Source organism: Tenrec ecaudatus, chromosome 2, assembly GCF_050624435.1.
Source record: "Tenrec ecaudatus isolate mTenEca1 chromosome 2, mTenEca1.hap1, whole genome shotgun sequence".
Classification (NCBI taxonomy): domain Eukaryota; kingdom Metazoa; phylum Chordata; class Mammalia; order Afrosoricida; family Tenrecidae; genus Tenrec; species Tenrec ecaudatus.
Window position 1 is genome coordinate 37,722,182 of NC_134531.1, and position 19,438 is coordinate 37,741,619.

General features: G+C 44.7%; 1 protein-coding gene across 2 annotated transcripts in view; it reads left to right on the forward strand.

The window, feature by feature from the left end:
* OSMR (oncostatin M receptor) overlaps positions 1-19,438 on the forward strand; it is a 78,531-nt gene that overhangs the window by 20,176 nt on the left and 38,917 nt on the right. For both annotated transcript variants that reach the window (XM_075540958.1, XM_075540959.1), the window contains exon 3: positions 9,534-9,706. In XM_075540958.1, the coding sequence (XP_075397073.1) occupies positions 9,534-9,706 (173 nt within the window). The remainder of the gene's footprint in view (positions 1-9,533; positions 9,707-19,438) is intronic.

Consider the following 19,438-nt stretch of genomic DNA (forward strand, 5'->3'; position numbering starts at 1 on the left):
TCAACATGCTCTTCAACACTTACTGAGAAGCTTTTAGCTACAAGAACATGTTCTAAGTACTGAAATTATATTTGTGGGTAAAAATATATATATTTCTCTCTTGACTACTCCTCTTTATACCCCCCACCCATGAAAATACCTGGGGAGAAATCACTTCTGTAAATGAGGTCAATATGACTTCAACACCTTTCATCAGGCGGTAGATATGCATAATAAGATTGTAAAACCTGAGAGAATTTTGAGCAGCTTTAAAAGTTTTCATTGCTTTCTACATATTGTACACCAGTGTACATTTCCTCCTTACTACGCTTCTTCTTTCTTGTGATCATAACACATTGCCACAACTGCTGCGATAGCCCTTCTCTTGGAAGGTCTTCCTCTTTTTCCTTTTCACTGACCCTCTACCCTATACTTAGGTATGATAAGCTTCTCCAGGTACCGGTTCTCCCTGCAAAATCATGCAAATAAAGCCTCTCCATTCGTGCTTTTAAGGAGCATTCTGGCTCTGCTGCTTTCAAGACAGATGTGGTTGTTCCTCTGAAAGTCCCTGGTACTTTCCATAATCTTTTCCAATGCCGTACTTCAATGGCATAAATTCTTTGGTCTTCCTTTTTAATTGTCCAGTTTTTTGCATATATGGATTGGGCCAGGCACACCTTAGTGATATCTTAACTTTTAAAAACTCATTTTATTAAGGGCTCATACAACTCTTATCACAATCCATGCATACATCAATTGTGTAAAGCACACTTGTACATTCATTGCCCTCATCATTCTCAAAACACTTGCTCTCCACCTAAGCCCCTGGCATCAGGTCCTCATTTTCCCCCTCCCTCCCCATTTCCCCCTCCCTTGATAATTTATAAATTATTATTTTGTCATATCTTGCCTTGTCTGACGTCTCCCTTCACCCACTTTTCTGTTGTCCACCCCAGGGAGGAGATCACATGTAGATCCTTGTAATCGGTTCCCCCTTTCCAACCCACCCTCCCTCTACATTCCCAGTATCACCACTCTCACCACTGGTCCTGAAGGGATCATCCGCCCTGGATTCCCTGTGTTTCTGGTTCCTATCTGTACCAGTATCCATCCTCTGGTCTAGCCGGACTTTCAAGGTAGGATTCGGATCATGATAGCGTGGGGGGCGGGGGGGGCGGGGGGGAGAGGAAGCATGTAGGAGCTGGCAGTTTGTGGATGTATTGCTGCCACACTTATCTTCAGCAAACCCTTACTTGCACGTGATATTCATGATACTATTGGATCATTTCCACATTCTGCTGGGTCCCCTCTTTTTGGGATGGGCACAGATCTGCATCTCTTATACAAATATGTGTACCTCTCACTAATCTGTCTTACCTGCTACAATCTAAGTATGATCCAGCTGGGTTGCATGAGCCCAGGAGTGCCTCCTTGGCCTATGGACATGTCTGAACTCCAGGCTGCCTGGAAACCCCGGCCACTGAGCTCCAAGCTTGGTCATGGAATATTTCCCTTGTGGTGTCTCACTTATCCAGTCCAACAACTAACTGCTGATTGACTGAGGCCATGCCTAAGGCACTCTGCCCTCAGAACAGACTCTGGGCTTTCTTGATCTGGTCAACTCCACCCCCGCACATCAGACATGCATGTACAGCTTACAACGGAACCAATTCTAATGACTCCGTGAGAATACAGTTCTGATGTAAGTCAGATGCCTCATTGTTCTAGCTTTCATTGTTATTGTCTTTTATTAGTGGTAGTTTTATAAAGCCTATCATGCATGTGTGTGTCTTTGGTGATTGCAGACATTGCATATAAACTTACAGATCTGTTTGAATGCGTACATAAAAATATATAAAAACCGTGCCGCTCATGACGAAGGAGAGCTGGGCGACACTGGGATTTGTCACGTTTGATAGAACGCCACTTCTGGGAGCAGGAATAGCATCTGTAGTCAGAGAAGTAGTGAAATCGTATCTCTTGCGGCATTGTCTCACTCTTTCTCGAATCTGCCTGTGGACCTTAGCGAAGGGATCAGCATTTTCCAGCAACAGAAGTCACTGGTTGGGTTTAGAAAGCGACAGCTATATGGCAGGGTTTTACACAGTAACTAATAAAACTGAACATCTGGAATGATTACGTGAACACGGGATAATAATACCATTAGCAAATGCGTTGCTGCAACACTTTGTGACTGCGAATGAGAAGGTAAAGGAACAAGAGGCTAAGCATGGCTGTAATGTGGTTTGTTGTCATTGGAATCCGCAGTAAGTCGGGACCACTTATACCTGTTCTTGTCTCCTCCAATCTTCCCTCCTCTCTCCAGTCTTCCGCTTGTGTTGCTAGGTAATCCTGTGTTTGTCCCCACATTCACTGATGCATTTCCTGTCTCAGTGTCTGGTACGTCTGACCCAGTACTTATGAAGCTTCCCCTAAAACTGGGTGGCCTCCCACTCAATCGGACAGTCAAGCTCAGATCTGAGGACCCATTTCAAATAGCTGCATCTGGTTTTCCCGACCAAGAAGACACAGTCAAGGCTCACTGCCCATTAACCCTGGGCTTTGATGTGCTCTAGTTACAAATGTCCACCTTCTGGATACTCCTACTTACACCTTATTGCAGGACCTCCAGTTGGTTCTAACATGGCCAATGAAGTGAACAGGAACAGACTGGATGCTTACCATTTGGGAGAGTCCTTATGGCAACTAGAATGGGTATAACTAGGGGTGGAAGCTCTGGAGTGGGAGCCTCCAGAGAGGCATAGTAACCCCTTTCAGGAGGCTGATGTGGGAGGATGGCTTGTTGGCAGGACTGCGCAGAGCCCAGCACCTTCGCAGCGGCATGGTTGGCCACCATCTTTGAGCAGGTGTTACCATCTCTGAAGCCCTGCTTCAGTGGTTCATGCATTTACCTTCACTTGGAAACAGTTGAACCAACCCTACTGACAACGTTGTCTTCATCCCAAATCCCTTCACTTGCTGCATGTGCCACTTCTAAATCATTAAAAACACTCACACCAACTTTGAACATTTTCTTGCACTGAAACAAAAAAAATTAAAAGCAAACAAGCAAACTAAACCCACGGCCATCAAATCAGTTTAGACTCAGAACAACCCTATGTGGTGTTTCTGAGACGATACACCTGTATGGGAGCAGACGGCTTCATCTCTCTCCCACGGTGGGTTTAGACCAGCAGCCTTGCCCATCCCACAGCATCACCAGGGCTCCTTAGTTTGTGTGAAAGTAAGGTAACTAAGAACTGTTCGCACCTACAAATTAATTTACAAATCCTTAAAGACGCAGTTGGGATCTCACTTATGATCCAGGAACTACCTCTGGGGTGTTTTTCGGTTTTCTGTCATCACAGGCAGTTACATATAGAGATGTAAATATAAACATATAAAATGAAATTACACTATAGATACAATGGGTTTTTTCTTGCTACTTAAAACAGTCTATTCAGCATGTGATGGGTGTTTCCTTTGATATTAAGTGTTCCTCTAGAAATAACATTCTGTGACATGACTGCATGGTGCCTGTCTTGTGGATGGTTGTTGCTAGTTGCTTCCAAGTTGACTCTCGTCCATGGAGATCCCAGATATAGCAAAAGGGAACGTGCAGTCCCATTGCCATTTTCATGATCATTAGTGAGCAAGGAGCTCTGGTGGCATAGTGGCTATGAGTTAGGCTGCTACGTCAAGGTCAGCAGTTCAAAACTACCAGCTACTCCATGGAGACAGGGCTTTCTACTCCGATAAAGAGTTTCAGTCTTGGAAATGTACAGGGCCAGTTCTGCCCTGTCCTATAGGGGCACTATGAGTGGGATGGATGCCATGGGAGTGGGTATGTTTGTCCCCATTGTTGCAACTCTAGTGTCAGGTCATCTGATTAGCAGTTTCCCTCACCTACGCCAGACCTTGATTTTGCCAATCATGATGCCCTTTTCCAGTGGTTACTCTCTTCTAATGGCAGGTTCGACGTGAGCAAATAAAAGTCTGGACAATGTTCTGTGATCCAAAGGGCTTTCACTGGCTAGTTTTCAGAAGTAGAACAGCTCATCTGAGTCAGGAAGCTCCACTGCACCAGACCACCGAGGCCAAGCCTGCTATTACTTGAAGTGCCAGTAGCTTCCAGCATATAGCACCATGCAAGCCAGAGCAGTTTGACACTGGGGGGTGAATCTGAATGTACCCGAGTGTATTTCCATAAGTGTGTTGGGGTCAGTCCGTTGGAGAAAGTGAGAGAAATGTCTATGCAAGATATGAAGGTTTGTCTGATCCCCAGGCCTGGCCTTCATGACCTCACCCCACTCCAGCATTTGGACAAGTTAGGCCAAGAGCCAAGGATTGTGGGTTGTAATTGTGGTTGTGGTTACACAGTACTGGGAAAATTACTTCCCTTTTTTAAGCCACAGTTTCCTTATCAGAAAAATATTGAGAGTGGAGTTAGTCATCTATTATGGCCTTTTTGCCTCTCAGACTTTACCTTGTTATTTCCCACTGCTGCCTAAGGAAGGCCTAGGTTGCTTCTGACCAAATTCCTTCTTTTGTTGTTGTTGTTCAAGGGTTTTTTCTTTTTAAAAAAAATCATTTTATTGGAGGCTTAGAAAATTCTTATCACAATCCATATATCATCCATTGTGTCAAGCACATTTGTACATTTGTTGTCCTCATCCTCAAAACGAATGTACAGATGTACTTGACACAATTGATGTATGTATGGATTGTGATAAGAGTTGTATTATCCCTAATAAAATAATTTTTAAAAATTTTGCTTTCTATTTGAGCCCGTGGTATCAGCAACTCATTTTCCCCCTCCCTCCCCACTCCTCCTCCCTCATTAACCCTTGATAATTTATAATCTAATACATTAAAATTTTATTATTATTATTATTTTGTCATGTCTTACACTGTCCAACATCTCCCTTCACCCACTTTTCTGTTTTCCGTCCCCCAGGAAGGGGGCTATATATAGATCTTTGGGACCAAATTACTCTGACTGACTCAAGCACCCAACTTGTTTCAATATGCTATGTGCATGCCGCCCCAATTTAAAACAAAATTCCTTCTCGCAAGATGGCAAATGAGGCAGACATGGCGTCCAGATCCTCCATGGTGAAGACCTGAAAGACCGAGTGAAAGAGACAGGGCTAATGATCCTGGGCCGCCGAGCTTCAGAGGACAGGAGAGACGAGTGGATGGAATACTGTCAAGGAACAATGGTGAGAGAGGAGACAGGTGCATCGTTGACTGGTGTGACACAGTACAGCCGTCTCGAACAGAAGCAGCCTTCCGTAGAGACAGTGGCCTAGCACACTGCTGGTCAGCAGTGAGGAAACCCTTGCCCTGCCTGAGGTCAGAACCATGCCCTCATGGTTCAGACTCTGGTGTACCGCCCCAGTGTCTGGATCCAGGTGAACACCACTTCAGCAGACCAGGTAGAGTACTCAGGGTGGCTGAGGTCCTGACCACCGCTGTATAGCCAACACCTCCTTTCGTAACTAGCTACCCTGGCCCCAACTGCCCTCCAACCGTGTTCCTCTTGAGAACAAGTACCCTAACCTCATCCAGCACGCACTGTGCCTGGTCAGGTACCCTGACCTCCGACAACATCCGCACCAGCTGGACCAGACCTCTACCCCACAGTCCCCTTCCCCACATCCCATGAGCTCTCTGGTGGCAGAGGGTGCTGCCTCTGCCCATACTGGCTGTCTTTCTCTACCCGTATTTTTCTCCTTTCTTCTTGTTGTGGTTGTGATATTTCTTCATTTCCCTTCCCTTGATTTTGATCCTTTTTTCTCTACTTTCCTCCCTTTTCTTTTAGTCTCTCCTTTTTCTTTGTTTCTTGCCCTCTTTTCCCTCTCCCAATTTTTGTGAATTGTAAATTTCTCTTTTTTGAGGGGTGTCTTTCCCTCATCCCTTGTTTCTATTATCCTTTCCTGTTTGTTTTTCTTTTTAGGGCTTAAATTATTTTTCTTGTTATTTGCTTGCCCCCCCCCATGGCCTCCGCTTTTTCTTCTTTGTGATTTTATTTCTTGCTATTGCTTGCTTTTGTTTGTTTTCTTTCTCTCTCTTCCCACCCTACAGGAGACAACAGTCATGCTCACAAGGTCCAGAGACACTTACACTTCCTGCAGCCCCACTACCCTCCTCTGAGCCACCTGCTCTGCAATAGACAGCAACCCACACTAGCCAAACGTGCCCTTGACTTATGCTACACAAATAGCAAACAGACAACTGTGTACGCATTCACACTCTCTCTAAACCAAGCATGGAGTGCCCATACACTGGCAGGCATGCAACTGGTCTTAGTGTCACAGAGCTGTCCTCACCCAGAAGCAGCCTCAGAGCCTCTGGCTGGGCAAACAGAAATAAAATGTCGTGGTTGTTAGATTCTGTACAACATTATGAAATACTGCCTGGTCCTGCGCCACTTCACATTTAGTCTTATGTCCGAGGCCATTGTTGCAGCCGCTGTGTCATTCGATCTTGTTGAGGCCCTTCCTCTTCTTCCCTCACCCTCTACTTTGCCAAGCGTGATGGCCTCTTCGAGGGCCTGGTGGTTTGGAACTGCTGACCATGCAGCCCACAGCCCAATGCGTAGCCCCTCTATCACCAGGGCCCCTGGTCATACTCTAGCCATAAGCTAATTCTTGTTCCTTTTCCGTGTGTGTGTGTGTGTGTGTGGTGTGTGTGGGGGGGGTGTGTGTGGGGTGTGTGTGTGGGGTGTGTGTGGGTGTGTGTGTGTGTGAGTGTGTGTGTGTGTGTCTGTGTGTGTGGTGTGTGTGTGTGTGGTGTGTGTGTGTGTGTGGGGTGTGTGGGGTGTGTGTGCGGGGTGTGTGTGTGGGGTGTGTGTGTGAGTGTGTGTGTGTGTGTGGTGTGTGTGTGTGTGTGTGTGTGTGTGTGGTGTGTGTGTGTGTGTGTGTGTGTGTGTGTGTTTCAGTTTTGTAAGGAGCCTTCGCCACCAGCTTCCCTCAGCGGTCACGCCCTTTTCCAAGCCCAGTACCGGTGGAGGCAGATTGCCAGTGCTTGCCATCCTTTATTGCCTTTTCATGAAAAAACAGTGTAGTCGTTCTAGTGAAGACGAGGTGCTGCCTTATTGAGGCTTAGGGTTGCCTCTCTCGAAGGCTTGTATGTGAGCAGAACAGCTATTTGAAAGAAGAGAAAGAAGTTAAAGACTAAAACATGTCAGAAGAGAGACTGAAAGTTGGTCTGCCTCCTGGAGTCTCTAAGGCAGATGAAAGAAATGGTGAAGTAGATGAGCTAGACAGAAGTGTTCAAGAGGTGACTCACGAACGACAAAGACTGTATTCTAGTGACATACAAAGACCCGGAGCCAGAAAACTCAAAGAAGAGGGCACTGTCAGCATTTCTCAAGCTGCAGAAACTGAAGAAAAACTTCAAGCCTCGTGTTGCAATATGGAAAGTTTGTGGGTAAAAATCTTGAATGTTGCAGGAAGCATCTAAAGATGGAAAGAATGCACAGAATCACTACCAAGAAGACTTAATTGCAAAAAAAGAGCCCACAAAATTTTTCAACCACTTCCATATGATCAAGCACTAATGATATCGAAGGAAGAATGCTACACTTGAAGGCATTGGTGAAAAGGCTCTAGGAACTTGGGAAGACAGGTACCTGGTCAATCAAGCAGAAGAGATCCCTATTCATACCCATTCCGAATAAAGGTAATGCAACGGAATGTGGAAGCTGTTGAACAATACCATCAATGTCACACACAAGTGAAGTTGTGCTGCAGCTAATTGAAAAGTAGCTGTGTCCATAAAATGGCAGAGAATTGCCAGAAATTCAAACCAGATTCAAAAGAGGACGTGGTATTCCTGATGCCAGATGGAATTTCTCATGTTCCTCCACATCGTCAACTCTAACGGGTTCTAGCCGAGTGCCTTCATGCTCTCCAGCAATGCCAACATTGTCTACTGGTAAAATAGGTCTCTTAGGGTCAGTTTCCAAAATATTGCATTTCTTTTCCCATTTTAAGAGAAAGCATGAATCAGTAGTTCCTGACAGTTTCCCTGGAGCCAATGGTTCTTCCTTCTCTTCTGACTCTTTGACTCTCTGCTCTTCAGTTGCCACCAGGATCCCACCACCTCAGTGCCTATCTGTCTACAATCACCCCCTCCCAGTACTACCATCTTGAATACAGGCTTACATCATTTTTAAAGCAGCTTAATGATCAAGCACACGTTCCCCCTTCTTTTTACTCAATAGCTCATTAGTTGGCTCTAGGAAGACTTCAGTAGGTATTTGGGGTTTTAAGTTTAACGGTTATCTCAGGGCAAAAGTTGTGGGGGTTCATCTATGCTCTTGTGGCTCCCCAAAGCCTGGGGTCCATCACGTCCTGCCATTGAGTCGATGCCTTCTCCTGGTGACCTCATAGAGCAGAGGAGAAGTGTCTCCGTGGGTCTGTGATATTAGAACTCTTTGTCGGCATAGAAAACCTTATCCTTCTCCATGGAGTTAGCTGGTGGTTCCCCGCGGTTGACTTTTCAGCTACCAGTCCAACAGGGAGCCCACTATGCCACTAGGTTTCTAAATGTGGCCCTGCATTTAGACCAAGATTCTTCCATTGATCTTTGACCAAAATGTTCTGTAATGGTCGTTCGGACCATCCAGTTAACCTGCTTTCGTGGCAAAGGCGGCGGGTATTCATGGAGATGATGATCCACACATTGCCTCTGCTTCTCTCATTCCTCACTCCCCTTCTCCCTCTGTTGCTCCACGTGAATAAAGACCAACTGTGGTGCCTTGGATTGGGTGCGTGCAACTTTTTAAGACCCCAGGCACTACTCAGTCAGGTGGGAGGGAGACCAGAAGCACTGAGCATGTAATTAGGCCAATTAGCTAGGATGTCTGGTGAAACCATGACCTTAAGCCTCCAAATCAAGGAACCAAACACCATGAGGTTGTTGGTTGCTCATAAGCAACCTTGGCAACTACTCTTTCTATATTTTAGCTATAGACCTCGTATATGTGGCTCACACGTACTTTTCCAATGAAGCCTTTTACAGGTGTACAACTTTCTGACAGCACTTACAATAATCCAATGTGCAACCATCCCACCTTTAATCAAGGTCATAACTTCTCCCTCTCACCCGTGGTGACCACAAGTCAGCTTTGGTCTCCATGCATTTCCCCTTATCATCCTTTTATATGTGAGACCATACAATTTATGTACTTGTCAAAACTCTTAGTTTTATAGAATTCTAGATATCCGAAACATAGGAGAGAAAGCTCCCTCTTGATTCAGCCTCATCATTTAGTTATGAGTAGACAGGCTAATAAGAGAGCCTTTTTTTTTTTTGAGCTGTGTTTGTTAACCCGCTGTGTGTTTATGAGCCACTCATTTTTGCTCACATGGTTTAGTATCTACATCTATAAGTTGATTTCTTAAAAATTTCCCCCAACTCTTAAAGGTGTCTACATCTAGGATGCATGTATGAGCAATGTTTTCCAAATCTGAAGAGTGATCGTGTTCAACAGTTCAGTCAGGCTCTCATTAAGTGATATTCCATGCTTTGTTTTCGTCTTTCAGGCTTATCGGAACCTCTCTCTGTGAGCCCTGGTTCACTTAAATTTGCCATCGATTCAACATACCAAAGTTTCAGTTTGCTATGGAGTGTCCATGGCCTTCTTGATCATCAGGAAATACAAATGAATTTTCAGATACAGATCAGTAGGATTAATAAATCCAATGCCATCTGGAAGGTAAGTACTTGGGGACTAATTTTCTTTTGATTGATTGATTTGTTATTAATCATTTTAGGGGAGCTTGTGGTAGTTCCATAATCTGGTGTCAATTTGGGACTTGTTGGATTAAGAGTGAAGGGCTGGAGTCGAGCCCATCAATCGGATCATAGCCAATGAGGTCTCTGTGTGGGCATGGCCTTCTCCTGAGAATTCTGGGAACTCCGGAATTTCCTCCTTGGAGGCAGGAGACATTTCTCTCTCTGCTCACTTCCTGTGAGACATCTTTGAGGAGAAGCCACATGGACCTACCCTGATGCCGCCCTGGGAACTGGAGGAGCCACATGAGACCCCTGCCAGCGCTGAGGTGCTTACAATGCCACTGGATCGAAAGACTTTCTACCCACTAGTTTGTGATCATACTGCATTTGGCATCATTGCATGTGTTTTGTGAGTCAGAAGAGGATTTTATAGATTTGTATTGGACATATGAGCTAATATCAGACTTATGGACTTGATCTGGGATATTTTCTTAATGTACCATTACCCTTTATATAAAATTATCTCTTATACACATATGAGTTTCTATGGATTTGTTTCTCTAGTCTACCCAGACTAACACAATTAGAGAAAATAACATTAACCAGAGACCAGACTAGCCCCATTCGTTACTTATCTAAAAGACCATTCATTTCTGACTCATGTAATAATCTTCTTTGCATGGCAAGCTCCCTACTATCGAGTCAGTTCTAATGCATAGAGACCCTATAGGATAGGGCAGAACTGCCCCAGTGGGTTTCCAAGACTGAAATTGTTTACAGGAGAAACCATTCTCCCGAAGACCAGCTGGTGTGTTCGAACTGCCAACTCCTCCACCAGCAGCCCAAAGCAGAGCCCACAATGATTTGTGTAATAGAGTAAGGGCTGAGATTCTTGAGAGCAAAGGTATTGTTTCTGTTTTGCTTTAAAAACTTGTCTGTTGTAGTGAAATAGATGTAACAAATTATCTGCCATCTCCACCATTTTCTGTGAACAATTCAGTGACAATAATCATATTCACCATGATACTAAACACGATGTCACTACTCTGTATTGCCAATTTTTTTTGCCATTAACAAAACCCCTAGTAATAGAGATTTGCGATCAGTGGGGGTGGGGTGGGAGGGCTCTAAAAAATAATAGAGATTGGCTTTGTTGTTTGTGCTGTTCCCCACTCCCCCAGAACACCCCGCACCCAGCACTGGGGAGACTGAGATACACGAGAACAGACAGAGAGGTTTGTGTGCCGCCCAAGGTGACAGGGCCAGGACAATGCCATATATCACCCAGAGATACTCAAAGCCACACCTTCAACTCATGAGTGGCCACAGAACAGGCAGGGTCCAAAGACGCGCTTACCTGGGTGGCCTCTCCAGCCTGAAGGGGAAGGAGAGACAGACGGGAGATCTGCCTTCTATTAGGGAAGAGAAAGCTGGGAAAGCTTGTGAGTCAATGCTGATTCATAGCGCCCCCATGTGTGTCAAAGAAGAAGTGTGATCTGTGACCCTGCAGTGGCTGATTTTCTTCAGAGGTTCCTCTGAATGGACCCCCAACAATCAATCTTCCCTTAGAAGCCTTCTGCACCCCTCGGGGACTCCCCAAAGCTGAGAAAGGTCCCCGAGCAATTCTGCTTCCTTGGGTTTATGCCGTGATCTCCAAACAAAGTTCCTTGGGATGCACCTGGCGGGCACCTGCTGGGTGGGGGAAGGGTCCAGGCTCCTTGGCTCCACGTCACCGTGATCCAAAACACGCGAAAGGAAAGGCTTCCTGCCAGGATGAGGCCACCAAGCTGCTGCCCAGACGTCACCTGCCTCTCCTAGCCCACCAGCAACTCATGGTTCTGCCAGTAGCCCAGGCTCCAGGCTTAGTGGCTCAGTGGCAGTGGTGGCTGCAGTGGACTGGAGGGGAGGAACAGGCTAGCTCGGAAGACAGCCAAGAGCCAGCGGCGGCTTAGGGACGCAGCTCCCACCTCGGGAAGGCCCAGTGACCTCAGTGAAGTGCTACGTAGATACCTGTGCAGATTTCCTGTGACTTACAGCCATCCGGAATTGCCAAATGAAACTCCCGATTGAACTAATGGCCCAGAGACAATTTGTCACGTTAAAAGAAAATTTAAAATCTGTGAATTGGTGCATTCAAAGCAAGTTTTTATCACTTCCATTAACAAAGGCTTTAAAGACCAAAATCAGGACAAACTGAAGTCTGGCCAAAGCTACACAAAGAGTGTCTGAGGCCAGAGGAAGAAAGCCTGCTCCATAGTAATGAATGGCCCGGGGAGGTGTGATCGTATTTCAGAGTCTGGGCCCAAGTCCAGGCCTTGTGGAGTCAAGGGGATATCCGGGTGAGCACACAGCAGAAATAGGAGATCAGCACACCAATTGGTGGATTCTGAATGTGATAGGGCCTAGGTGGCGTGCCCAGGTGGGGTTAGCCCTCCATGTTCAGGGACTTGAAGGAAGGGCTATTTTGGCCAAGATTAGAAAGAGGAGTCAAAGTTAACTCAGCAGAGAGTGTGGACAAGAGTTGTCCTGAAATCCAAAGGTCAACAGTGGTGATTCGGGGCAGAGGGGAGGCAGGGGGAGAGGGGATTCCTTGCTTAGGATCCACTGAACTTCTGCTATGGGTCATTGAAACATTTGGAAATGGAAAGCAGCGAGGGTTGAATAACACCCTGAACATAATGCGTGTCATTAAATTCTACATGTGAAGCACTTTGAAAGGGCTGGTCTTTAGAAAGAACAGAGGAACATAGGGCATTGGACTGGTAACCCCAAGGTCAACAGTTCGAAACTACCAGTCTCTCTGAGAGAGAGAGAGATGGAGCTTTTTGTTTTTGTAAGGAGTTAGTCTCGGAAACCCACGGGGGCAGTTCTACCCTGTTACTGGGTTGCTTTGAGTCGGCATCGACTCCATGACAGTGAGTTGAGTTGAGTCAAAAGAAAAGAATTCTACTTAACTATGCCAAAAAGAGCCCTAGTGCTATAGTTGTGCTGTGTTGGCCTGCGAACTGCAAGGTCAGCAGTTCAATTCCACCAGCCACTCCTCAGGAGGAAGATGGAGAGTTTCACTCCTGTCAAGAGTTACAGTCTCAAATGTGTGCATAAGCAAATGTGGTGAAGAAAGCTGATGGTGCCCGGCTATCAGAAGATATAGTGTCTGGGGTCTTAAAGGCTTGAAGGTAAACAATCGGCCATCTAGCTCAGAAGCAACAAAGCCCACATGGAAGAAGCACACCAGCCTGTGTGATCACGAGGTATTAATGGGTTCAGGTATCAGGTATCATCAGAACAAAAAATCTTTATCATAGTGAATGAGGGGGGCAGTGAGGAGTGGAGATCCAAAGCCCATTTGTAGACCATTGGAGATCCCCTTGCAGAGGGGTCTCGGGGAGGAGACGAGCCAGTCAGGGTGTGATGTGGCAACAATGAAACATACACATTTCCTCTAGTTCCTAAATGCTTCCTTCCCTCTCCCCAAACCCCCCACTATCATGATCTGAATCCTACCTTGCAAGTCTGGCTAGACCAGAGGATGTACACTGGTACAGATAGGAACTTGAAACACAGGGAATCCAGGGCGGATGATCCCTTCAGGACCAGTGGTGTGAGTGGCGATACTGGGAGCATAGAGGGTGAGTGGGTTGGAAAGGGGGAACTGATTACAAGGATCTACATGTGACCTCCTCCCTGGGGGACGGACAACAGAGAAGTGGGTAAAGGGAGATGTCGGACAGGGCAAGATATGACAAAATAATAATTTATAAATTATCAAGGGTTCATGAAGGAAAGGGGAGCAGGGAGGGAGGGAAAAAATGAGGACCTGATGCCAGGGGCTTAAGTGGAGAGAAAATGTTTTGAGAATGATGAGGGCAATGAATGTACAAGTGTGCTTTACACAATTGATGTATGTATGAATTGTGATAAGAGTTGTATAAGTCCCTAATAAATTGATAAATAAAAAAGAGTTACAGTCTCAGAAACTAACTGACTGAACTCTACTCTGTCCTATAGAGCCACTATGAATTGGCATCAACTCAATGGCAGAGAGATGGAAAAAAAAATAAAATGAAGGCGCCCTAGAGGCATTGGGCTGCTAACCACAAGTTTGGGTGTTCTAACCTGTCAGCCACTACATGTGGGAAGGATGAGGCTGTCTGCTCCCATACAGATTTACAGTCTCAGAAACCCTGTGGAAGTTTGCTATGAGTCAACGTCTCCCCAATGGCAGTGGGGGAGAGAGGGAGAGAGAGGGGGAGGAGGGAGGTAGAAAGCTAGAACGAACTCGGGGAGGAGAGCAGAGAGCCCAAAGTAGGAGGATTTGTAGCTTCTGGCCTGAAAACTCTAACTGGGCTGGGACCGCCTGCTTGTGGGATCACACTCAGCTTTGGTGTTTTATTCCAAGAGAATAAGAAACAAAGGAGTGATGAGGTCTGACTGGAAGTTTTTAAAGAGCTCATCCATCTGCATAAAGAATTGCTGGGCAGCAGGGGCACGAGGCGTTTGGCCAGCGGAGGAGGCTGTCGGTGGGGGCTGTGGTGGTGGGCGGGTGGGGGTGAGAGAAAGACAGGATGACTTTGAGAGACTTGGACAAGGTACAGTCCACTCGGTGACTTGTTGACATTATGTGAGGTCACGGTGATGGACATACATCTGTACCTTTTTTCTTCTTTTCTTTTGGTATTTTCTCTTAAATGGTGTGTATGTGTGTTGTGTTCATCCACTGCCATAGTGTCAGTCCTGATTCACAGCCACCCCATGGAGTGTGTCCGAGGCACTCATTCTCGACATGGGCAGAAAATCTCATTTTGTTCTGAGAGGCAGTTCGTGGGTTTGAACGACTGAACTTGCCTTCAGCAGTGCAACCGACAGTGCCACCAGGGGTCCTTACAGGACATATAGCTATAATTTGAGATAAGTATAGCTTAATATGTATCTTACAGATGTATATATTTAAGCAGGTATACTCCTGACAGCTCGCATTACCTAGTGAAAGTTGTATGCATCCAGAGCTCAAGACTTACAATTTTAAATATCGTATACACTTGAGTATAAGCCGACACGGAATTTTCTAATTAAAATTTCGGGTTGGCTTACACTTGAGAATATATGTGCTTTGCCATCTAGGGATAAAGTAATTCCATGAGCTGAAATAAAAATCCCAGTTCTGCAATCAGTGAGGCCGCACATGCACAATCACCACTACCTCCCCTCCCCACAACACACACACACACACACACACACACACACACACACAGAGTCAGGGTGGGCCAGGGTACACTCACTCCCAGGGCTCATCTTTGTTCAGCCAGGAGTCCCTGAAAGGTAGTGGAGGGCTGTCAAATCTAGTCTGGCTCACCATGATCTTGTGGAAAGAGCAGGACTGCCCTGAGGAGCGGCTAGTGGGTTTGAACCACTAACATTTCATTTCACAGGCAAGCACTGGACCACTGTGCCACCAGGATTCTTTGGGCAGCGGAGGGAAGGCCATGAAGATGAACAACTCTGGGTGTGATGTCCCATCCTACCATGTTCCCTGCCAACGCTGGATGGGGAGTGCTTTCATGGCAGTGACTGGGTGGTGTAGTGGGTTACACTGGACTAAACCACAAGGTCAGCAGTTAGAAACCACCAGCCGCTCCTCAGAGAAAGGCAAGGCTTTCAACACCCGGAAAGAGTTAGTCTCTGAAACTCACAGGGCACTTCTTCTCTGCCCTGTAGGGTCGCTATGAGTCAGATTTGAGGCCAGTATAAGGCAGCAGTGAGAAGGCAGTCTGCTTAACGGCTATACCACCTTCTAGAGCTGAGTTCTCTCTCTTGTAATAGTTTTATTGGTATATAATTCCCATATCAGACAACTCAATAGTTTAATCATATTTAAAAGAGTGTGAAATCATCATCACAATCAACTTTAGGGCATTTTCTTTTTTCTCTAACTTTAGAACATTTTTTTCTTTCTTGTACTCATTGTTATGAGCTCCTCATTCCCCCACCCCCATTTCCTCCCCTGTCATGCACATCCCCCAGGAAACCATTAATACAGTTACTGTTGCTACAGATTTTCCTGTCCTGGATTTCATACAAACAACAAAGCAAAACAGAGGAAAACCTCAAACAATGAGAAAGCAGAAAACGGGGGGGGAGGGGGGGGAAGGGGGTTAGAGAAGAGAGAGGAAGCATTAAAGAAGTAGAGGAAAGGTGTATGTTTCATTGTTGCTACACTGCACCCTGACTGGCTCGTCTCCTCCCTGCAACCCTTCTGTAAAGGAATATCCAGTTGCTTACAGATGGGTGTTGGGTCCCCACTCTGCAATGCCCATTCACAATTATATGATTTTTATTCTTTGATACCTGATCCCATGGACATCTTATGACCACACACCTGGTGTGCTTCTTCCATGTGGGCTTTGTTGCTTCCCTGCTAGATGGTCGCTTATTTATCTTCAAATTTTTAAGACCCCCCAGGTGCTATATCTTTTGATAGCTAGGCACCATCAGCTTTCTTCATCAAATTTGCTTATGCACCCACTTTGTCTTCAGCAATCATGTCAGGAAGGTGAGCATCACAGAATGCCAGGCTATTAGAACAAAGTGTTCATGCGTTGAAGGAGAACTTGAGTAGAGGTCCAATGTCTGTATCTGCTGCCTTAGTACTAAACCTATAAATATATGCACACAGGTCTATTTCCCTATCTTTATATATAAATATATTTACATATGTACATGCCTGTATTTAGACTTGACCCATTTTAAAGTTGTTTGAGTTTTTAATGTTTTATGTTTTCTTTTCAATTGTGATTTTTCTCTATTTTATTTTGTTATCATTAGCTTTTTTGTTTGTATATGTTTTCAGTATATGAAATCCAGATGTGTGAATCTGTACTGACAGTAACTGGATCAGTGGTTTCTTGGGGGTATGGTAAGGGATGGTGAGGGGAAATGGGAAGCTAATAACATTGAATACATAATGAAAACGATCTAAAATTGATTGTGATGATGATTGTAAAATACCTCTTGATATGATATAACTATTGAATTGTATGATATGTCGTTTATAAAGCCTTATTTTTTTAAAAAAAGACAAATGGAAAATATCATGGCTTGAGTCAGGTACACCTTAGTCCTCAAAGCAGCATCCTTGCTTTTCAACATTTCAAAGAGGTCTTCTTTGGTAGGTGAACCCAATACAATACGTTATTTGATCTCTTGATTGCTGCTTCCAGGAGCATTAACTGTGGATTCAAGCAAGACAAAATCAACTTTAAGCTTTTCTCTGTTTATCATAATGTTACCTACCGGTCCAGGTGTGAAGATTTTTATTTTCTTTAGCTTGAGTTGCAATTCATACTGAAGGCTGCACTCCTTGATCTTTGTCAGCAAATGCTTTAAGGTTTCCTTCACTTTCAGCAAGTAAGGTTGGTTTCTCTGTATATCACTGGTTGTCAGTGTATTCCAATTCTGATGCAAGTTCATCTTCATATTGTTCAGCTTCTCTGATTATTTGCTCATCACCCAGATTCAGTAAGTATGGGGAAAATGATACAATCTTTCAAAATGACACAATCAAAATGACACACATCTTTCATGATTTTAAACCATACCGTAGTCTCTTATTCTCTTTGAATGACTGACTACTCTTGATCCATGTACAAGTTCCACATTAGCACAATGACGTGCTCTGGAATTCTTATTCGTCTCAAGACTATCAATCATTTGTTATGCTCCACACAGTTATGGCTTCATATAATCAATAAAACACAAGAATGGGCTAAGATCCTTCTGTCAGCAATGATATCCCATGTTTCATGCCTCTAGGTGAATCCAGCCTAAACTCCTGGTAGCTCCCTAACAATCTACTGCTGCAACTGTTATGGATTGATGTTCAAACAAATTTTACTTGCGTGTGATATCAATGATATTGTTGTATAAATTTTCAAATATGGATATATTCCAATCAGTTGATCAGATAGCTATCTTCCAAATTTCTTGGCAGAGACTAGAAGTACTTCCCAATGCTTCATCAGCATATTGAAATATTTCCATTGGTATTCCATCAATTCCCAGAGCCGTGTTTTTCCCTAAGGCCTTCAGCGCAGTTTAGACTGCTTCTCTTGGCTCTTCTTGCTCATATGCTACTTCCTAAAATGGCTGGATCCCAACTAATTATGTTTGACACAGTGACTGGGTTTTCTTTCCACCTTCTTTTGATGTTTTCTGCACGGCTTAATATTTTCCCCATAAAATCTTGTAATATTGCAATTTGAGGATCGAATTGTTTCTTCAGTTCTTTCAGCTTGATGTCTGCTGAGTATGTCCTTCCTTCTGAACAATTTAGTTGTAGCCAATTAAATTCCTGTGTATTCCATCTGGAGAAGTCCACTTATATAGTCAGACACCTTTACTATTGTTGAAGAAAGGTATTTGCGATGAAGAAGTCACTGGTCTTGAAAACCTCTATCATATGATCCCTAGCTTTGTTTCTCTCAGCTCGACTATATTTTCCAACTACTATCCCTTCCTTTTGGTTTCCAACTTTTGCATTCCAATACCTAGTCGTTGATGCATCTTAATTACATGTTTGAACAATTTCATACTAATAACGTTGATATAATTCTTTAATATTTTCATGACTAGTTTAAGGGTTGGTACATATGTTTGGATAATAGTTTATTGACTGAACTTTTCTTGTGTGCATATAGGTATAGCATTGTACTTCAATATAGATCTTGAAATGCTCTTTGGACAATGAATTCTACATCATTCTTGTTCAATTTGTTATTCCCAGCAAAGTAAACCATGTGACTCTCTCATTCAAAATCACTTGTACCAGTCCATTTTAGCTCACTAATGCCTAGTATATTGATCTTTATGCACTCTATTTAATTTTTGACACAATTTTCTTGATCTATACCTCGTACATTCCAAATTCCAATTAGTCGTTGATGGTTAATGCAATTTCTTCTCATATTAAGTAGCGCACCATCAGCAAATAACGGTCCCCAAAGCTTTTCTTTAGCCACAACATGTTGGTTGATTCTCTCAGGCATCTTTTGAGTGCTTTCTGTCCTGAGAGCCTTACCTTCTGGCACGGTCTCTGACAACGTTCTGGTGTTGTTCACGAGGTTTTCAGTATCTGACAACGGTCTGCTGCTAGCTATAAGCTTGTCATTGGCGAATTCCTCCAAAAGTGGACAGCCTGTTTCTTGGAAACTCTGCCCAAACCTGTGCACCCTGGGCGACTCTGCTGGTATTTGAAATCCTAGGGGCGTAGCTTCTAGCATTGTCGCCACACACAAGCCCCCACAGGACGAGAACCGAAAGCCAAATGGCAGTGCAAAATTTAGCCCAAGAAAATCCCGTGGGTCCTAATGAAACATTGTTTCAGGTGGGTTAAAGATGCGCTCGATGCTGGAAGGTCCTCAGAATCGGCAGTGGCCACCACAATGGCCCCAGTGAACGGCTGACTGACCAGATGGCACAGAGCGGGCCATCTTTCCTTCGGTTGCCCATGGGGTTCTCAGGTGGCCGAGCCACAGGTTAGAAGGCAGCAAACAGCACCGAGGAACACTCTGCTGGAGGCCTCCGGAGAGGTGCAAATTCAGAGAATTCAGGGGAAAGAGCAAGAAAGCTTGCAGGAAGATGGGGCGGCGGGGGGGTGGGAGGGGAAGAGTCTGATCTAATCTTGAAGGATGGATTCATTCCCCATGCAGAGGTGGTC